Genomic DNA, 19,437 nt, shown 5'->3' with positions numbered 1-19,437 from the left:
AGCACAAATAAATATCAAATATATACATATAGGGAGAGCACAGGAAACAGAAAGGTTCCTTTCACTTTTGTACAAAACCATAAAACCAGGTACACCTAGAACATAGGCCACAGGTCTGGTCACTGGACCTTCATGGAGACAAGGAAGATGCAGGCAATCCATAAAACTAGTAATTAAAACATGGGAGGGGCTTCCCTGGTGGCGCAGTGGTTGAGAGTCCACCTGCCGATGCAGGGGACGCGGGTTTGTGCCCCGGTCCGGGAAGATCCCACATGCCGTGGAGCGGCTCGGCCCGTGAGCCATGGCTGCTGAGCCTGCGCGTCCGGAGCCTGTGCTCCGCAACGGGAGAGGCCACAACAGTGACAGGCCCACGTACCGCAAAAAAAACAAATGGACCTGGGGTTTTTGAGCACAAGCCACCCATTCTCCTTGCTTGACCCTGCGATAAACCTTTCTCTGCTCCAAACAAACAAACAAACAAAAAACAAAGGTTCAGTATAAAAAAAGGAAAGCACAACACAGACATGCCCCAAATCCTCACTCGCCCACTTAGCTTCTCAGGCCTAACTTCATTAGAGCCACCATCTATATCCACCAGTTACAGCCTCATCAGATTGCTGAGTGCTCTTTCAAAACACTTTTATTCCCAGTAAATTGCATTATTTCATGAATTCAATGCACAGTGAGGTTTTATTGGATTCGGCATGAATACCTGTCCAGCAAAGCAATGGCCTCAGAAATACAATTGTAAAAGTTACAACTGCTGGAAGTCACAAAAGGAAAATGGCTAGGGTTTCCCTGACCCTGAGGGCTCTGTGGAACACTGCTTCACCATCTCATTCTCATCAGTATTAAAAGCTCTGCCTTTTACTAACCAATTACGATGTGCCACTACTTCACGTACACCTCCATATACTGTGCTACGTAAGTACTTTATATCTATAATCTTGTTCCATCCTCACAGTAAAGCTATGAAGCAGTGTGCATACTTCTGTAGAGCTGGTGCTTCTTAATAAGAGGAGAAAATGCTTGGTCAAACTAACCTACAGTCACCACTTATGTTACTAAATGAGCGCCTGCTAAATACATCTAGGGTGAAATGTACCACGTTTCTAATCAGCAGACCAGCACTATTGATTATTTAATAATCGCCTTTCCTTGCTCATTTTCTACCCTTGAAGCAGCCATTCAAAAATGTGAAGCCCATCCATTTGGGAGCAGAAAAAACCTAAATTCCCTAATCTTTATAATAGGAGGTGAAAGGAACGCCTACTCCTCTGAGAACACTATATGGGTCACTTTCCCGTCACAACACGACATACTGGAGCCTCAGGCACGCATCACAGTGCTCACCCTGGCTTGGCTGCTATCCAGAACTTGCCAAAAATCTGGCAGGAGCGGCTGATATTTGGGAAAGATAGGCTAAATCTACAACCTTCTGAGTTATTTATATCCTCTGCCTTTACAAAGTGAAATCACCACGAAGCAATTTACCTGGACCACATTAGCTCAGCTACCCACAGAAACACTTCCATGAGTTGAGATCCATTATTACACCCTCAGCTCCTATTGAGAATCGACAGAGAATATCACCTTTTAAAGAACATCAGCACAGTGTCCACAAAACAGCAATTGAAGGCGTTTTCTGTTATGAGCCTCAACATTCCTCACATAAATATTCCTCTTAGAATGTACTGCCCCCAAACACTGAAGCCTATGGGTGAAATTGTATACTCACTTTATCTGACAATAATAGCATGCCTCACTCGGTTTCCCTTTGTGCCCCGGCTTCCAGGAAGCTCAGTACTAAATTCAGTGCTCAGTTGTAGCCATTTTCACATAATTCAACATACACATATCTCTTTTTGCCTTTAAAAGAGAACTTTTTCCCCTATTAGTTGCTTTGCTTACTTTTCCCCCTAATTATCAAACAGTACATGGTCATTATAGAAAATATAAAAAGTACAGAAGGAAAAAAAGCAACAAAAGATCTAAAGCAGCAAGCAAAATGATTTCAAACAGCTTCCGATCTCTTTTTTTAAAATCTGAGTTAGCTGTCTGGGCTTTTACCTGCTTTAACACATACATTTATTAGCACGCAATTTATTTTTGGAAGCAGGTAACCCCTGACTACCTGAGCCTCAGAAGAGGTTGTGCTGTGTGTATGTTTCTATGTAGCAGAATGCGAAGTGAAAGGAGTCACCGAATACAAAGGCTGATGTGTTTGGAATAACAGATGCTGGAACTAGAAAGGATCTTTCGGATCAACTGATCTAATCCCTTCATGTTTCAAATAAGGACTCCCATCCTCCCCAGGCCAGGCTCCTGGCTGGAATCCTAGCGCTCACCTAGTGAGAAGCATCACTCATCTGACTGGTCCAAGTGCCACGACTTTCACTCGGTCACGTTTACTAGTGGACAGAGCAGCCAAGTGTCACAAAGCACACGCCCCTACCCCATTCCCTCTTGGCTTCGATTCCCTACAGAGAGGCCAGTTGGGCTGGGTGACTCCCGGTCTGCCTCGGGCAAGTCCTGCTGGCTTTCTCAGCACTCCTGCCTGCATGCCTAGCGCTCCTAGATCCTGTGCTCAGAAAATCTAAATCTCAAGATTTGGATTTTAGAGGAGGTAGGAGGTACACCGGAGCTCTGGTTAGCACGGTAGCAGGGACCAGCCCAGCATTAAAAATAAAGCAGAGCTTCGTTTCCCATGTGGCTTCGGATCCTCGTTCATGTCCCCTCTGCATCCCTGCGGGGAGGAGAGCAGGGGCTGTCAGGCTAGATCCAGACAGTCCTGGATGCCTGGGTATCCCTTCATTTAACAGCACACAAAGCCCCCTCCAGTATCTAAGAGGGAGGTGGGACCCTACCTAGCACAGAACATCCAGTTCACTAAGAAGAAATAGAAATGCTCAGTGAAACTCAAGGAAGAGGAACGATATGGTAGAACTCTTCAAAAATTAAAAGTATAAGGTTCTAAAAGAGTGAATGCTCAAGGAATTGGAGGGCTAATTATTTTTTTAATGTTAAAAAGTACAGGTGACTACAGAGTCAAGGCCAGGAGCTGGAAACATAGGCTGATTTTCAAATATACCACAGTATATATACCACAGTAGTGGGTTGAATTTAAAGTATAAATATTAAATGACCCTGACCAGAATCAAGTTTAGCTTCCTAGAAAATGCTTCCTTTCCACCATTTCATAAAGCTGGTTGTAAACCACTGAACCACAGAACTTTGAAGCTGGAAAGGATCGTAGCTTTTATCCTATCTAACCAATGTTTAAGAATAATCTTAAAAACCAATCTCCTAAAAATATGAATCATAAATTACATATATACCCAGTCAGCAGGAAACTGTATACAGAGTATATGGAAGGGGAATGGGCTGCTTTAAATAGGCATTCCAGAAAGGGCCTCTGGGTTCTGTTTTTGCTTTGATGACATAAACCTGAACCCCTAGTCTTGGAAAGTACTTCTAAAAACCTCTGACCTATGAAAATTTTGAAATGGCAATTTCTGAAGCCACCTATTTCCCAAGAATATTTCCAGCCCTCTCTGTCCTGCTCCCTATGGCATGGAGATGAAAACACAAGAAGCACGCACAGGCTCGGTATAAAACCTTGGAAAAGAGAAACAGTGGGCAGAGTTTCCAACATTGGCCTGTGGCTGGATGAACCCTGTGATATTTGGGTACATGCTCACCCCCTTACTCATCAACTGTACCTCACTGTGGGGCAGGGGAACCTAACTAAGAGAAGTAATAAACACAATCTGTGTCTTCAAGCAGATTACAGGCTATCTGGGTAGAAGGCATCAGATAAGCTGGTGTGACAAGGTACATGGCACAGAGGCTCAGAGGGTTGACAAAAGGCTCAGTGGAGATGGAAGGCCTGCACAGAGACATAACTGATGACTAGGGGTTGGAATGCAGAGAGGCCAGCGCTCCACTGCTGCAGTCTTGCAAACACCTGCCCGTATAGTTTTTTTGAAATGATGCCCAGAAAAATGTCTATCTATGTTATCTTTGCCATTGAAAGAAACATTTTTGCAATAATGAAGAAATACAAATATAACTCCTCATCAAGTGAAACAATGTTCACCATTTCATTCACCCCAGAATTGGTGTTGCCCCTTGTGCAACACCACACACCAGCCGCACGCAGTCTTCGTTATGCGTATATGTGTGGGGAGACGGGAGAAGCAGGGGTTGGTGCACGGAAAGGCCTAGAGCAGCCACCAGACCAACTATTATTTTCCTCCTTATACAGTTAAAGAAAATACATTTTAGACATGAACTTCAACACTGAGATAAACTGGGCAGGTTGTACTTTGAACCAATACTTTGCATTGGTGCTTAAAGTCCTTTCCCCTCAGCCCCTGTGATGAGCATGTAACTAGCTGGCTATCCGGGGCTATTTATTTCTATTCTGAATGACTTCAGAGGGTGCAGCTGGGATAGCAGTACTCACATGCGGACTGGTCTGAGGGAGGGAAGTGAGCCAGCGTCCTGGAAAGAGGCAGCCAGGAGAGCTCTGGTCCTGAGGAATTTCTCTGCCTGGGGAGTGTGGTCTCTTCTCCCCCCTCCACAGCAGGAAGAGAAGACTGGGTCAAAACTGAAGTGGCAGCCACCTGGGTGTGCATAGTCACTTCTTCAGGGAGCCCCTGCCCCCTTGCCGGGGAACCCCAGGATGTTCCGCTTTCCGTGTGAGGAGGGGCGGTTCTTCCTTCTGACCCTGAACTGCTGGACGGCGGGCGATGCCTTCCCAAGGCTGAAAGCAGACAGCAACAATTAAAATTCCACCAGCAGACTTCCAAATGTCTGAACAATCTTTGAGTGGGCTCACCTCTGACCTCTATAAAATAGACACGAGAAGAAATTAGGAGCCATTGTTCATTCTATGAAAAATCACCTCCTGAAGGAGAGACCACAAACCAAGACAAAGACTGTTTTCAGATCTCACAAACAAAGATTCTGCATTTTGTGGTAAAATTATCAGCAAAGGGGCACAATGAAGCTAAGTATCAGACGATAAAGAACCAGAGGTGGGCTTCTGATCATCATGACTCATCACTCACATTCCACAAAGTTGCTCCCAGAATTCACTCGAATTTAACATAAACAAAATTTCCACTATCTGGATGACCAACAAACCCAGGCTGCGTCACGGGCAGTTTCTAAGCTCTATATCCATCATTCACGAATGGAACTTTAAATACTGTCCTAGGTACTCTTTACAGAATTGAGTCCCCCAACCAGACCTCCCATCACTAGGGTGTGAAACCACAGGGTCATCTTTGACGGCTTCAGCCTCTACTTTTAGGCCATCACATCACCAAACTGTATCGATTTTATCAAGTCTTCACCAATCCCTTCCTCTCCATCCCTGAGGCCAGCAGGCCACATGTTAGCACCTGGTATCTGGATTTCTGTGTCTGCCTGGGTGGTCCCCTGGACTCCAGGTTCCTTCTGCCCCATCTCTCACCCCAGACATCTTATACCCACGTGCCAAGTGAACCCTGCCCAAATTCACTTTAATCATGTCACTGCCTGTTCGAAAACCTCCAGTGACTTTTCCCACCACACCAAATCAAAACTGCTTGGTTTTCAAAGTCCTCAGTAATTGTGCCTAACCCCACCCCATGACTGTCCTACCCGCAGCTCCTCTCCTCTGTGTGTGACTTATGCCCGCCCCGAGGGAGGCTGCTGGCCTTGCCACCCACGAAGAGGCCACACTTCTCTTCCTTCCTCTGTATCTTTGCTCATATGGTCCAGGCATCCCACTCCTCAGCCACCCTTCCCACCAATACAGGCTTAGGCACAAATCTCAGCTCTGAAACCTGTTAACTGTTTGACCTGCACACGTTGGATTGATTAATTTCTCTACCTTCAGTTTCCGAATTCCTAAAATGAGAGTAACGTGACCTCACCACTGGCTGTGAGAATTGAGAGACATGTTGGTATAGCGTAGGTACTAGCTGGTGTCAGCTTTCTTTGTCTTCCCTTCCTCAATCAAATCCTGCTCGTCCAGCCCCAGCCCCTTCTTGAAATCCTTTGCTAAAAATGGCAAACCACAGAGCTGTGCGGACTGCAGCGAGAACAGCCATCTGAGCTACGTCAACACGAACACGCAGCCAAGCAGCCCACCAGACCCGGTACCTGGGAGACTGCAGCATGTGGCGGGACTGCCGCTGTTGTGTGGATTCAGTCTGGCCGTGGAATGTAGATTCCATGGCACCGGTCAGGCCACTCAGCAAAACTGCACCCTCACCTGGTCTAGGCTTACAACTCCGTGAACCACAGGGAGCCCCAGGTGGAGCCTGAGGCACAGGTCTGGTTCACCCTGGCCCAGGACCCATGGCTGAGCACTGCGGCTCAGGATGGGGGAAGGCAGAGACCAGCAGACATTAGGTTTTCCAGGACTGGACATACATGCATGACATGAGTGTCATCAGCCTAAACTCACCTAAGGTGCTGCTCTGGGAAGTCAGAGCGGCTGCTCTCTCAGGCCCAACAGGGGAAATGGTGACATCTGTCCTCCTTGAAGAGTCACTTCTTCCTGTAGCTGCTGTTTCAGTTTGTGGAGGGAAGTTTCCTGGAGCATCTGAAGAAGCGTGGCTCTTCCTGGGGGTCTGAACCATCACATCCTCTTTGGAGACCACTGTTGAAAAGTCCACTTGATTCTGATCAAAGGTAATATTTTCTGTGTGGGGTTGTTCAGTGTTGCTTTCTAGCCAGTGGTTTTTTACAGCAGCTGAAACAATAGGAAAATGGATCAGTGAGGACTTGTTGGCTTCTGAAAAGAGAAGTAAACCTTCAGAAAAGGTATATGAGCAGATATATCAGGAGAAGTGGATTCAAGGAGAATGATCTCACCTTTCTTTTTTCCAACAGTAATTATTCTTGCAATCCAGGGGAAGAAATTATGAAGCAACAATACTATATAGGGTTAAATTTTATAACAAGTGGAATAAGTGATGAAAATTGATAGAAAGAGACCAATTTGAAGTTATTGCTGATCACATGGGTCCTTGAAAAAACCCATTTTTATTTTCCCATTTGGGAATGATGTTTTTCTTTCTGCTTAGGATCGGGGGCTGTTGAGAAAGCTCTGCAGGGATGAATGAAGTCACTTCTATCTATACGAGTCAGGCAAAAATGTCCAACCATCGGACCAGTAAAGCCTGCAGGCAGAACCTACAGTTCAACTCAAAATATCATACACACATGGGTGCACACACACACACACAATCCCAAAGGAGCAAGTTATCTTCTAGATCAGCCCTGTCCAAGAGATGTATAAAGTAAGCCACAAATGCAAGCCACATAGGTAACTTTAAATTCTGTAGTAGCCGCATTTTTAAAAGTAAAAAGAAACGGGTGAAATTAACTTTAATAAATATTTTATTTACTCCAACATACTCAAAATGGTACTTCAATATGTAATTGATACAAAAATTACTGAGATATTTTGCATTCTTTTTTTAGTATTAAATCTTTAAAATCCAGAGAGTATTTTGCTGGCCACACTTCAAGAGCAGGCTAGCCACATGTGGCTAGTGGCTGCTATATGGACAGTGCAATTCTAGAGCAATGGTTCTCAACACTGTCCCCACACTGGTCCACTCCAACCTGAAGCAGTGGCTCACTTACTGGAGTTGGAGGGGTGGTGATTATAAATTCTTCCGTAAAGAGATTCTGACACACTTTCCTAAGGGAATCATTTCCTCCCCGAGCCCCTTGAGAATTACTGTTTTCATGCTTCCTATTCTTTTTCCTGTAAGTGATAATTAACAGAAGCTTCCTAAGGAGGAGGGAGCTTCCTAGGCATCTGGGCTCCTCTGGGGCCCAGGCCCAGACAGGCAAGGTCCACAATCAGCTAGAAATGGGATGTGGAGGGGTGTTTCTGGGGCAGCCACCAAGTCCACAAGTTCAACTTGGGACTCTGGGGTTATGGACACATGTAACCTTTGTTCTTCCTCTCTGAGCTGCAAAGGCAAGCTGGCCTCCAAAGAGGAAGGGAAAGGATTTGAGGATGCCTTCCCTACCCTCTCGGTCAACTTGGCACAATGAGAGAAGTTATTCTCAAAAGAAGCCAGAAAAAAAGTGATTGTGGGGAGGCAGAAGGGACTTAAAACCCATGCTCCAAAACTGGTAAGCCATGAGCAAAGGGAAGGAACTGTATTTAGCTCTATTACAGCCTCAAGATGAGTGTGAGACTTGGCCAATGGTGAGCGTGGCTGGGCCTCTGGAAGCAGCCACGTCCCCTTCTTCAGGGAACAAAGGATGGATATCCCAAGATCCAGTCAGCTCAAGGAATTCCAGCCTTCAAAAGGAAAAGAGTGGCCACATGAAGACAGGACATGGTTAGCCCTGAACCATGTTGTCTCCCTGGAGGGTTGACTAAAAATGGAAGGCAGGAAAAATGCACTCTATAAACAAAACTAAAAGGTAGACAATAGTCCTGCAGTATCCTGAATAACCCTGCACTAACAACAACTAAAAATGCTGAATAAAATGTTTTTTTTTTTTAAAAAAAAATACTTCTAAATGCATTGGTGAGTTGGCACACAAATCTTGTGAGGTCAAAAATGAACTGAGAGTTCGAATTCAGAGAGTTGAGCTAACTCTGACGCTGGCAGCTGCCCTGGGGCACCTGCTCAATATTTGTGACCTTGAACTTCTGTTCTGATGGCCACAGGGATGCAGGAGATAAGAGACAAAATTCTTAAGGAGGGAGTCTGAGAGGAAACTCCTATATGAAGTTAGGACCAGGGCTATACCTTGGATGTAAGGCAAATAGAAACAAACCTGCCCTGCAGAAGAGGACAGCAAGGGAATCTGGAAAAATAACTCTCACTCAAGAATTTATAACCATAAAGCTAGCCCTCACATGAGGGTGCAGCACATAGTCACAATGCCTGTGTGGTCTAAACCTCAAGCCAAGGGTGTGTTTAAAAGTGGTCCTATAGGGCTTCCCTGGTGGCGCAGTGGTTGAGAGTCCGCCTGCCGATGCAGGGGACGCGGGTTCGTGCCCCGGTCCAGGAAGATCCCACATGCCGCGGAGCGGCTGGGCCCGTGAGCCATGGCCGCTGAGCCTGCACGTCCGGAGCCTGTGCTCCACAACGGGAGAGGCCACAACAGTGAGAGGCCTGTGTACCGCAAAAAAAAAAAAAAAAAGTGGTCCTATAGAGATTACCATACTAAGTGAAGTAAGTCAGACAGAGAAAGACAAATATCATATGATATCACTCATATGTGGAATCTAATCTTTTTTTTTTGTCATGCCTCACAGCATGTGGGACCTTAGTTCCCTGACCAGGGATCGAACCTGCCTGCGCTGCATTGGAAGTGCAGAGTCTTAACCACTGGATCGCCAGGGAAGTCCTAGAATCTAATTTTTAAAAAATAATACAAATGTACTTATTTACAAAACAGTCTTACAGATATCAAAAACAAACTTATGGTTGTCAAAGGGGAAATGTATGGGGGAGGGATAAATCAGGAGCTTGGGATGAACATACACACACTACTATGTATAAGATAGGTAACCAACAAGGACAACTGTATAGCACAGGGAACTCAACCCAATATTCTGTGATAACCTATAAGAGAAAAGAATCTAAAAAAGAATGAATATATATATATGTATAACTGAATCACTTTGCTGTACACCTGAAATTAACAACACTGTAAATCAAGTATACCCCAATAAAATTAAAATTTTTAAAACAGTAGTCCTGAACCTTGTGAATACACTAAAAACGAGTGAACTATATACAGGCATACCTCATTTTATTGTGCCTCACAGATACTGCATCTTTTACAAATTCAAAGTTTGTGGTAGCCCTGTATCAAGCAAGTCTATTGGCATTATTTTTAACTGAGATACATACACTGTATCTTTTAGACATAATGCTATTGCATACTTAACATACTACAGTATGGTTTAAACATAACTTTTTTTTTTTTTTTTTTTGCGGTACGCGTGCCTCTCGCCACCGTGGCCCCTCCCGCCGCAGAGCATAGACTCCGGACGAGCAGGCTTAGCGGCCATGGCCCACGGGCCCAGCCGCTCCGCGGCACGTGGGATCCTCCCAGGCCGGGGCACGAACCTGCGTCCCCTGCATCAGCAGGTGGACTCTCAACCACTGCGCCACCAGGGAAGCCCTAAACATAACTTTTATATGCACTAGGAAACCAAAAATTTCACGTGACTTGCTTTATTGTGATATTCGCTTTATTGCAGTGGTCTGGAATTGAACCCACAATATCTCTGAGGTATGCCTGTACTTTAAAAGGCTGAATTTTATGGTATATAAATTATATCTCAAAACACACACACACACACACACACACACACACACACACACACACACACACACACGCATATTCTGTTACTGGGGAGGAAAAGTGGTCCTGATATACAGTGCCTCTGGGTACTTGGCAGAAACAAATGTGAATTCTCTCTAGATAAACATACCTTTAATCCAATTTTATTATTTACTGATAAAATCCTAGGGAATAAGAGATCACAGTAAAAAAAAAAAAATCACAAAATAAACATGAAAAAGGCATCTGTAGGCAAAAGTCAGCAAACTAGACAAGCAAAGACTTCAACTACTAGAATTATCAAAGAATGTAAGTAAATGAAACTCCATGAAAAGAGATAAGAAGAAATTGAAAATGAGAGAAAAAGAGACTATACATAATGGCCAATATATATGAAAGAAATCTGAATGGAAATTCTAGAATTGAAAAAATAGTAATAATTAAAATTAGGAAACTTAACAGATTAGATATGGCTGAAAAGAGAATTAAGAATTACAAGACAGATGACAAGAGAATGCTGAGATGATATGAAAATACAGAAACTATGAAAAAGAGGTGAAAAGACAAGGAAGATAGAGTGAGAAAGTCCAACATATATCTAATTGGAGTTCTAGGAGAGGAAATGAGAAAAAGGAGAAACGGCTATATTCAAAAAGGTAATGGCGGACTTCCCTGGTGGTGCAGTGGCTAAGAATCCGCCTGCCAATGCAGGGCACATGGGTTCAAGCCCTGGTCCAGGAAGATCCCACGTGCCGCAGAGCAACTAAGCCCGTGCACCACAACTACTGAGCCTGTGCTCTAGACCCCACGAGCCACAACTACTGAAGCCTGCAAGCCACAACTACTGAGCCTGCGTACCACAACTACTGAAGCCCACGTGCCTAGAGCCCGTGCTCCGCAACAAGAGAAGCCACCACAATGGGAAGCCCGAGCACCGCAACGAAGAGTAGCCCCCTGCTCGCCACAACTAAAGTCCACACGCAGCAATGAAGACCCAACACAGCCAAAAATAAATTAAATTAAATTTTTAAAAAAAGGAAGAAAACAAGACAGCAAATCCTGGATAACAATAGCACATAAGTTGGAAGGGGATGATCAGAATCATGTTGTATTGGAGAAGGTAACTTTAAGCTGTGTCAAAAATGCACTTTAAAGTTCCTCAAGCTGACCCTAAAGAATAAAAGTGGTAGAGCTTGGAATGATATAAAATTTCCACTGAGAGAAATCAATGAACATTGCCTAAAACCAAAACCAAAAAAAAAACAAAAAACGATAAACAGTAACATAAGCATGTGATTTAGAGATATGGACATAATTCCTAAAAGAATCAGTTGAAAGGGCTGAAAGTGGGAAGCAGAAAATGACAATGGTAGGAGTGGTCAGGGTTTTTATAATAGCCTTATAAAACATATTTGATCTTTAAAGCATGCATAAGTTTGATAAAAATAAAAATTAAATTTTACAAGACAAGCCCCTGATGTCACTGGCCTGGGATTCCAAAAGAACAGTATCCCACTGCCCCCTGTTTAGCTCTGGATGTGCCTCTACTCCTCTGATTGCGTATGAACTGTTCCTCAGAAAAGGGATTAACAAACCACGCAGGATGGGGCAGGAAGCACCCCAGGCCACACTCTCTGCCATTCAAGGTCTTGTTTGATTGTGCACATCAAGTGCTTTACACCATTCCAGGCTGTATCTCAGGAAGAACAATCAGTCAAACGCTAAAATATTTACTTTAGTCCAAGGACGAGTCCTTACAGAAGCCCTGAGTTGTTTAGGGCTCCTGTGGTTGAATTTCTGTTTGTGGTGTGGCTCCCTATTCAGCACAGGTGTAAACCCTGAGCGGGAGAGCAATTCAGAGTAAAGTGCACAGGACTGGACAGCGACCTACCACATGCAGGGGAAGGTATCAGGGAACCTGCTCTTCCTCTTTGTGGAGAAGAGAAATTGGCCCTCGAGAAAGGAGAAGGTATGCCTCAGGCTGCGGAGCCTGGGCCAGCTGGGCAGTGAAGAGAAGAGGCCGTGTGCCACCAGACACTCAGGGGCAGCCTTGGGGGTTAGGAAGGGGCGTCCCGAGGCTCTGGAGAGGCTGGCACTCCTCACCTCATCCATCCCTCTCCCCAGAGGGTCAGCGGCGATTGCTCAAGCCCCACTCACATCCTGTGGCAACCGAGCCACACCGACCAGCCTCATACTGGAGTTTAGATGTCCCAATTTCCCAGGTGTCTTTTGAGCTGGAAATACCATCCTTCCCTCTGCACTCAGCCCCCTGTGTCAGGCCATCACTTTCCCTTGTACCATGAATGGAGATTAAATTAACAAGAGAGTTGTACTGCTTTGCCTGTTTTTGTTTTTTTTTCCCAAGTTGACAACTTCCACTTCTGTAATGTCTTAATGTTCCAAAACATCTGTTTGTGAACCAACAACATCAGGGATGCTAGCACGGCCCAGGAGTAGGATTTCCTAATTAGCAGCTGCTACAGAGTCAACTCCTCGCCACCCACCCCATGATTTGGGGTTTTTCAGCTTGCATTGTTCCTGAGCAGTGTAGTGGGTGTTTGCGGGGAGTGTGCCGTCATCCAAAGAGGCAATTTCTTCCCGGTGGCCCGGCCGCCCCCATGCTGCACCATCTACCGCTGCGCGGCCCCGTGTCAAATGCCGCCAGCTACACTCCCGCTTCTGGGGCACAGTGTTGAAGCACAAGCGCTTTATTTTCGTTTCCCTCCATTTAGGTTCAGATCTCCCTACCCAGTGCTAAGTGTTTTCACCTGTGTTATCTCATTTGCTGCACGTGACAGCTGGTCAAGTAGGTGTCATGGCACATGGAGAGACTGAGGGCAGAAAGATTGATTGTTCAAGGTCACAGGCTCAACAGCAGAGAGAAAAGAATCTGAACCCAGGTCCCCTTCCATCACACCCCCACTTATTCGGTGACACAGGGCCTCCAAGGCACTAACCAATGAGCAGGGCCAAAGAAAGTCTCACCAGCCTCCAAACTTCAGCCTTAAACCCCACTGCACCCCGTTTCTAAGAGGAACGAGATGGTGCCTATCACGTGGGCTTTGGAATCGGACAGACTTGGCTTGACGGCAGCTGCATGTTATTAGCTGGAAGACGGAGCAAGAGGACTTCGAAATTAGCTTCTAACTCAGAGATGAATTTCACGGGTAATGAAAAGAATGATAACAAAGAAGTAGTGCCTGGCTGGAGAATGAATTTATGGGAGAAGAAAAGCCTGTTTTCAAAATATGAAGTTTGGGCTGATGTTATAACTTCCAGGTGGAAATGTGTGACGGGCAGTTAAGATGTGGGCTATTGATCAGGAGGAAGGACAAAGAGGTGGCAGATGAAGGGGAAAGTAGGGGTCAAGGACTGAATTGAGGGGCAAACTTGAATTTGGCGGGAGAACAAGAGCCAGTGAAAGACACACGGATGACAAGGGAAGGACAGGATGACATTAAAAGTAGGAGTCAGGAAGGCTGTGCATGCAGAGATACAGCAGAGAGAGGCCATGGACACCAGGCCTGCAAAAAGTCCAGAGATGAGTCAACCAAAGTCCCCAGGACTTTCCCGAGTGTCGCTCGGAAGATGGAAGATGGTCAGATGGCTAGGGGTTAAGGTTCACGAGGGAGAGGTTCTGGAAGGTGAGACACTGACCCCTAGCTGTGGAATTCCCCATTCCTGTCCCCCCACCCCTCGGAGCTTTCCTGGGATCCTCGACTTGGGAAACACTCTTCAGAGTGCTGTGGAGCTGGGTGCCTTGAATCTGCACGGTTGTATCTTAGAACTATGATAGCAGGTTTCTTTGTAATTTTAAAAGATTTTCCTGAAATTCAACGGCTCACACAGGGAGGGAAGAAAAGAGACTTTAAAAAGATAGAGACTGTCACACACACACCCCCCCGCCCCTTTCTTTTTAATCCCTTTGGTGTGATGGATGTGGAAACCACAAGAGGAGGAGGATACTGTTCACAGGAACTTTAAGGGAGAAGGAAATTAGGCTCCTATTCTCAGAGATGAACTTAAGAAATCCCACACGATCACAACTGCAAAGCACTTTTTACAGGATAATTTCGGGGGGGCTAAGTTATCCTGTTAGATCCTGACATTCTGAGTGGCAGGTAGGATAGGAATTCTTTCACCATCTTATAGAAGAAAAAAACTGACTGAGGCTCAGTACTGAGGTCACTCGCCCAGAATAACCCAGAAAATAAGTGGCAGAGCAGAGACTAGAGGCCAGCTCTTTCATTCCAGTATCTTTCCTAATTAACACACCCACATGGACACCAGGATGGACCAAGAGGGAAGTTCAGCCAGCTCTTCCCAAACTAATGGATGGTGTGTGTGGCCTGCTTCGCCAGCTAGCACCCACAGGGCTTTGCATCATTCATTCTGGGCAGAATTGGGAAATCGGCTGGGTTGTCTGTGGTACCCCCATCCCTCTCCAGAGGCGACCTCTGTCCTCAGGGACCCCAGCAACCAACTACTCTGACCCTCATGTGACAGGACTGGGGCCCAAAGGGGTAGTAACAGTTCCAAATCCACAATGTGGTCAGTGAGTGGCATTTACAAATTTTTTTAAATGTTCACTTTCACACTCATTAGGATAGCTATTATCACAAAAATGAAAAATAAGAAGTGTTAGCAAGGATGTGGAGAAATTGGAACCTAAGTGCTTTGCTGGTGGGAATGTAAAATGATGCAGTTACTGCAGAAAACATTTTGGTGGTTCCTCAAAAACTGAGACATAGAATTACCAGCTGTTCCGGCAATTCCACTGCTAGGCATATATACAAAAGAACTGACAGCAGGGAATCAGATACGTGTATACCCACGTTCATAGCAGCATTATTCACAATAGCCAAAAGGTGGAAGCAACCCAAGTGCCCATCAACGGGTAGATGGATAAACAAAATGTGGTATATGCATACAATGGAATATTATTCAGCCTTACAAGGGAAGGAAATTCCGACACATGTTACAACATGGGTGAACCTTGAAAACATTATGGTAAGTGAAATGAGCCAAACGCAAAAGGAAAAATATTACATATGTCCACTTATCTGAGGTACCTAGAATAGGTAAAGTCATAGAGACAGAAAGTAGAATAGAGGTTAGCAGGGGCTGGAGGGAGGGAGGAATGGGGAATTATTACTTAATGAGTTTCTATTTGGAAAACGAAAACTTTCTGGAAATGGGTGGTGGTGATGCTTGTATAACATTGTGAACGTAATCAATGCCAGTGAATTGTACACTTAAAGTGGTAAAAATGGTAAACGTTACATTACATATATTTTACCACAATAAAAAATGCATATATTTACTGAGCAGCAACCACACACAAGACACGGTAGAATCTGCTCCAAGGAGCTTCCTGCTTCCAAGAGAGCTGAACCACGGGAATAAATCCCTGTGGTGCTGCTGGAGTGTAGGAAGCGGCCCAGCAAGGCAGAGGGGGCGCCCGGGGAGTCTGGAAGGCACAGGGCTAAGACCAGAATCCCATCCTCCCTCCCCCAGCTGCCGCCCCCTCCTCCAAACACCCCCGGCCTTCCATAGCAGAGCCCTCATGGCCTCACTGTCTGCACCCCAGGAATCCTCCAAATGAGGGGGATTTCAGGCCAGATGGCCGGCGGCAGGATATTTTGGGGCAGGCAGGAACCTTGGGCGCTCGGGGGGAGGGTGGCTGCAACCTCACCAGAAAGGCAGCCGCCTACTCAGCTCGGCCACTCTGGGCAGTGTTTTGAAACGCTGCTGCGGATGTAATGATTCTGGGTGGAGGACATTTAGGAGCCAAATGAGTTTGTGTGAACAAAAGACTCAGCTCTCGATCTGGACTGTCCAGGGCTCTCGGGGAGTTTCGTTTCCTTCCTTGTTCTTACCCTGAAAGGAGCGGCCCCAAGAAAAAACATACACATTGAGAAGTGTTTGGACTTAAACTCCGATGATGTGATTTTTAAAAAGATTCCCCTGGAACAGCCCCTCGTAATGAAAAGCATGAAGTTTACAAGGCACATTATCCTCCCCTCCCCATGAGAGAGTGAGCTTTTGTCCAGATGCCCATCCTCCAGGACAAAAGGCTGAGCCGTGACCCAGAGTCGGCTGACCTGGGGCCCCTGGGTCTGGGGTCAAGCTTCCAGAAAGGGAATCACCCCTGAGGCGGCCTCAGGGGCACTAAGGAAAGAGGCTGCCTATCCAGGCAGGAATGAAAGATGAAGGACCTTGGTATGACCTCATGCTCCTTGCTTTAAAAATAATTCTATAGGTTTAAGGGGAAAAAAAAAGGACCTTGAGAAACAGACCTAGGGTCAAAGGTCAGAAGATTCCCATTCAATTAAATAAGTAAACAAAAAGGCTTTCTGTGGGGGGCCTATACCTTGTGCCTCGGTTTTCTTTGCCCCTCTTACCCTCTGAAAAATAAACGCCCATGGAGGGGCTGAAGAAGAGGCTCCTTAGCAAAGAGGCAGTTTTGAGAAAGAGGCAGAAGCAAGCGGCGGCAGAGGTGAAGGTCGGGGCCGGGGGTGGGAGCCCGGGGAGCCAGCCTCCCTGCCTCCCGCGAGGTCACCCTGACATTCGCTCACACCCAAAGAGGAAGCCTGGTGGCAGGGCTCCACCAAAGGAGGCCTGCCAGGTTAGTGAAACAATAAAGAGGCAAGGAAAACATCCTGGTTCCGAGGAGGAAGGGGGAGAGGCGTGGGAAGGGGGCAGGAAGCGCCGCTACCGGGGCGGCGGGCGAACTGAGCCAGACGCCGGTGCCTTTACACGTTCTGGGGTCCATTTACTCCACTGACTTGTAAGAAGTGGCCCAGGACTTTAAGGAAACCAGAGAAGCATCATTTGTCTGGAAAGTTTACAGCATTAGCAAATGTACACATTGGACCGATGCTGAGGCCTGGACTGGGGAAGGGGAGGAAGGTGGTCGCCAAGGTCACTGCCTCTCAAGGGACGGGGGACGGGGGCCGGGGGGCGGGGGCCGGGGGGGGGAGGGGCGGGCTCAGCGTGGGAACGCGAGGAGCCCGCAGGGGTTTAAGTAAAATCTATTTCAGAAGATACATTAAAGGTTTACTGATAGCCTTTTAAAATTAAGATTGGGAAACATGACACTCGATTCAAACATAACCATTATTTAAAAAATCAAGTTGTATGCCACAGCCAGTGAAGAAAAAAGATAAAATAGAGGGAGAAGAAAGGAAGGGGGCTGAAAAGAGAAATAAAAGGGGGAAACTTACAGAGGGAGGGAGAAATAAAGCTAGGGAGAATGTTTTTTAAAAAGATGCCCACCAGAGTAGGGTAATGATTGGCTATTATTATGGCAGCCAAATGAGGGGAGCACTTGCTCCCTGCAGGCACGTGCTCAGCATTTCGCAGGGACCGTCCCCGTTAATCCTCTTGGCAATCCTGGGAGGTAGGTACCATTATTATCCTTATTTTCTGATAAGGACACTGAGGTATAGTGAGATAAGTCAATTGGCCAAGGTTGCACAGCAAACAGTAGCGCTTGGTATCAACCCAGGTCTGTCTGACTCCAAAGATCAATTTAAAAAGACAGAAATAAAGAATGAAGGATAGGAGAGGAAGGAGCAAAACAAAGACAGCTTCTGAAAGGGAAACAGGAAAGGGCTGAGGAGGACCTCCTGGTGTGCTTCCAGGATGACCTCCAAGGGACTCCGGGGTCCACACTGCGGCTTCACAACCCAAATGGGGTGACACGCCTTGACAGCCTAGGTCACCCACTGTCCAAATGGAATTATGTGTACTTAATTCCATCTGATTAACAAGTGATGGGATTTAGGAGGAGGAAGGAAGAAAGGGAGGATGGGAGGAACGAAGGGAGGGAAGAGTCCACACTTATTACCTGTGAGTGAGAAAAGGCAATGAGACAAAGATGATGGAGGTTTCGAATGTGCAATGGAGAGATTAACAGGACCATTATCAGGCAAAGGGTGGTCGGGTCTAGGGGAGGAAAGGGAGACATGTCTGCGTTTATAACCGCTATCTGTGCTGTTGAAAGTGAAGCAGGATAAACGAATGTGTCAATGTCTGACTGGTGGCTGAAGGCTTGGAACTGGGTTTCTGCAGAGAAGAAAGAGGAGGATCTCCCCCTCAGAGAAAACAGGTGAAGCCCTGCTGTCTTCCCTCCATGCCTTCCTTCCTGCAGTCCTCCTACCTAGAGTGCCCTGCTTCCTTCCCCTTGGCCTTCTGGCGAAATCTGACTCATTTCTCACACCCAGCTCAGAGGCCACCACCTCCAGGAAGCCTTCCCAGAGACAACTCTCTCCCTCAACACTACTGTTTTACCTTGTTATACAATTATAACTTACACGATCCCATTTCTGTGTCCCTTATGAGAGACTATGGCTCACAGGAGATGCTCAATAAATGTTCACTTCACTGAGTTGGAGGGAGAAGGCCAAGGGCAGAGCTGTGAGGAACATCCCATTTGGTGGGAGGGGCAGAGATGGGAAGGAGCTATTTAGCCAGTGCCAGCTGAGAGGACAAAGAGAAGGAGGCTTGAAAAAGGCCACTGAGACTTCATAGAATGTTCTCCCACTTTCTTCTCACCTCCTGCATCTACCTTCTCCATAGAGCCCCACCTCACTTAGAGTAATGATACTGCCCGATGTGTTCCAGGGGAGCATTAATGACTAACCCATACGCAGCACATGCATGTTTACGAAGCTCGTCCACGTGGATTGATTCATTTCACCCCTACAACAACACCGTGAGGTGGACACAACTGGTATTATCCTCTCCATTTTACAGATATGGAAGTTGGCTCAGAGATGAAACAGCTCGCCCAAGGTCACAGTCAGTTCATTGTATTATAACTCATTACTTGCTATGTCTACATTTAAACGTGGTTTCAGAGTCATAATTATATCTGCTTCTCCTCAAAAGCCTTGTTAAGGAAGCAGAATAGACATTATCACCTTCATTTTTAACATAAGGAAAGGTGGATGTTAGGCAGCTGCCCAGTGCCACATACCTAGAAAGCAAAGGAGTTAAGAGCAGAAGTCCTCTGACCCCGTCAGAGCCCTGGAGCCACCACTGGCATCTGTCTTCCCAGCTCTGCCAGCGGCATTCCATTACCACAAGGCACAACTATACTAT

At 46.1% G+C, this 19,437-nt stretch overlaps 1 protein-coding gene across 5 annotated transcripts in view; it reads right to left on the bottom strand.

Annotated features, from left to right (window-relative positions):
• The window catches only part of HEG1 (heart development protein with EGF like domains 1), an 82,911-nt gene that overhangs the window by 51,498 nt on the left and 11,976 nt on the right, over positions 1 to 19,437 (bottom strand). For 3 of the 5 annotated variants that reach the window (XM_049710332.1, XM_033403863.2, XM_033403864.2), the window contains exons 2-3: positions 6,464 to 6,751; positions 4,469 to 4,768 (exon numbers count right to left, since the gene is read on the bottom strand). In XM_049710332.1, coding sequence (XP_049566289.1) covers positions 4,469 to 4,768; positions 6,464 to 6,751 — 588 coding nt within the window. Of the gene's footprint in view, positions 1 to 1,494; positions 1,866 to 4,468; positions 4,769 to 6,463; positions 6,752 to 19,437 lie in introns of those variants that run through there. The other 2 variants (XM_033403865.2, XM_033403868.2) reach the window with 2 other exon arrangements.

Source organism: Orcinus orca, chromosome 5, assembly GCF_937001465.1.
Source record: "Orcinus orca chromosome 5, mOrcOrc1.1, whole genome shotgun sequence".
Taxonomy (NCBI): domain Eukaryota; kingdom Metazoa; phylum Chordata; class Mammalia; order Artiodactyla; family Delphinidae; genus Orcinus; species Orcinus orca.
Note: the sequence above shows the minus strand (reverse complement) of the source record. Positions and strands in the feature narration are given on the sequence as shown.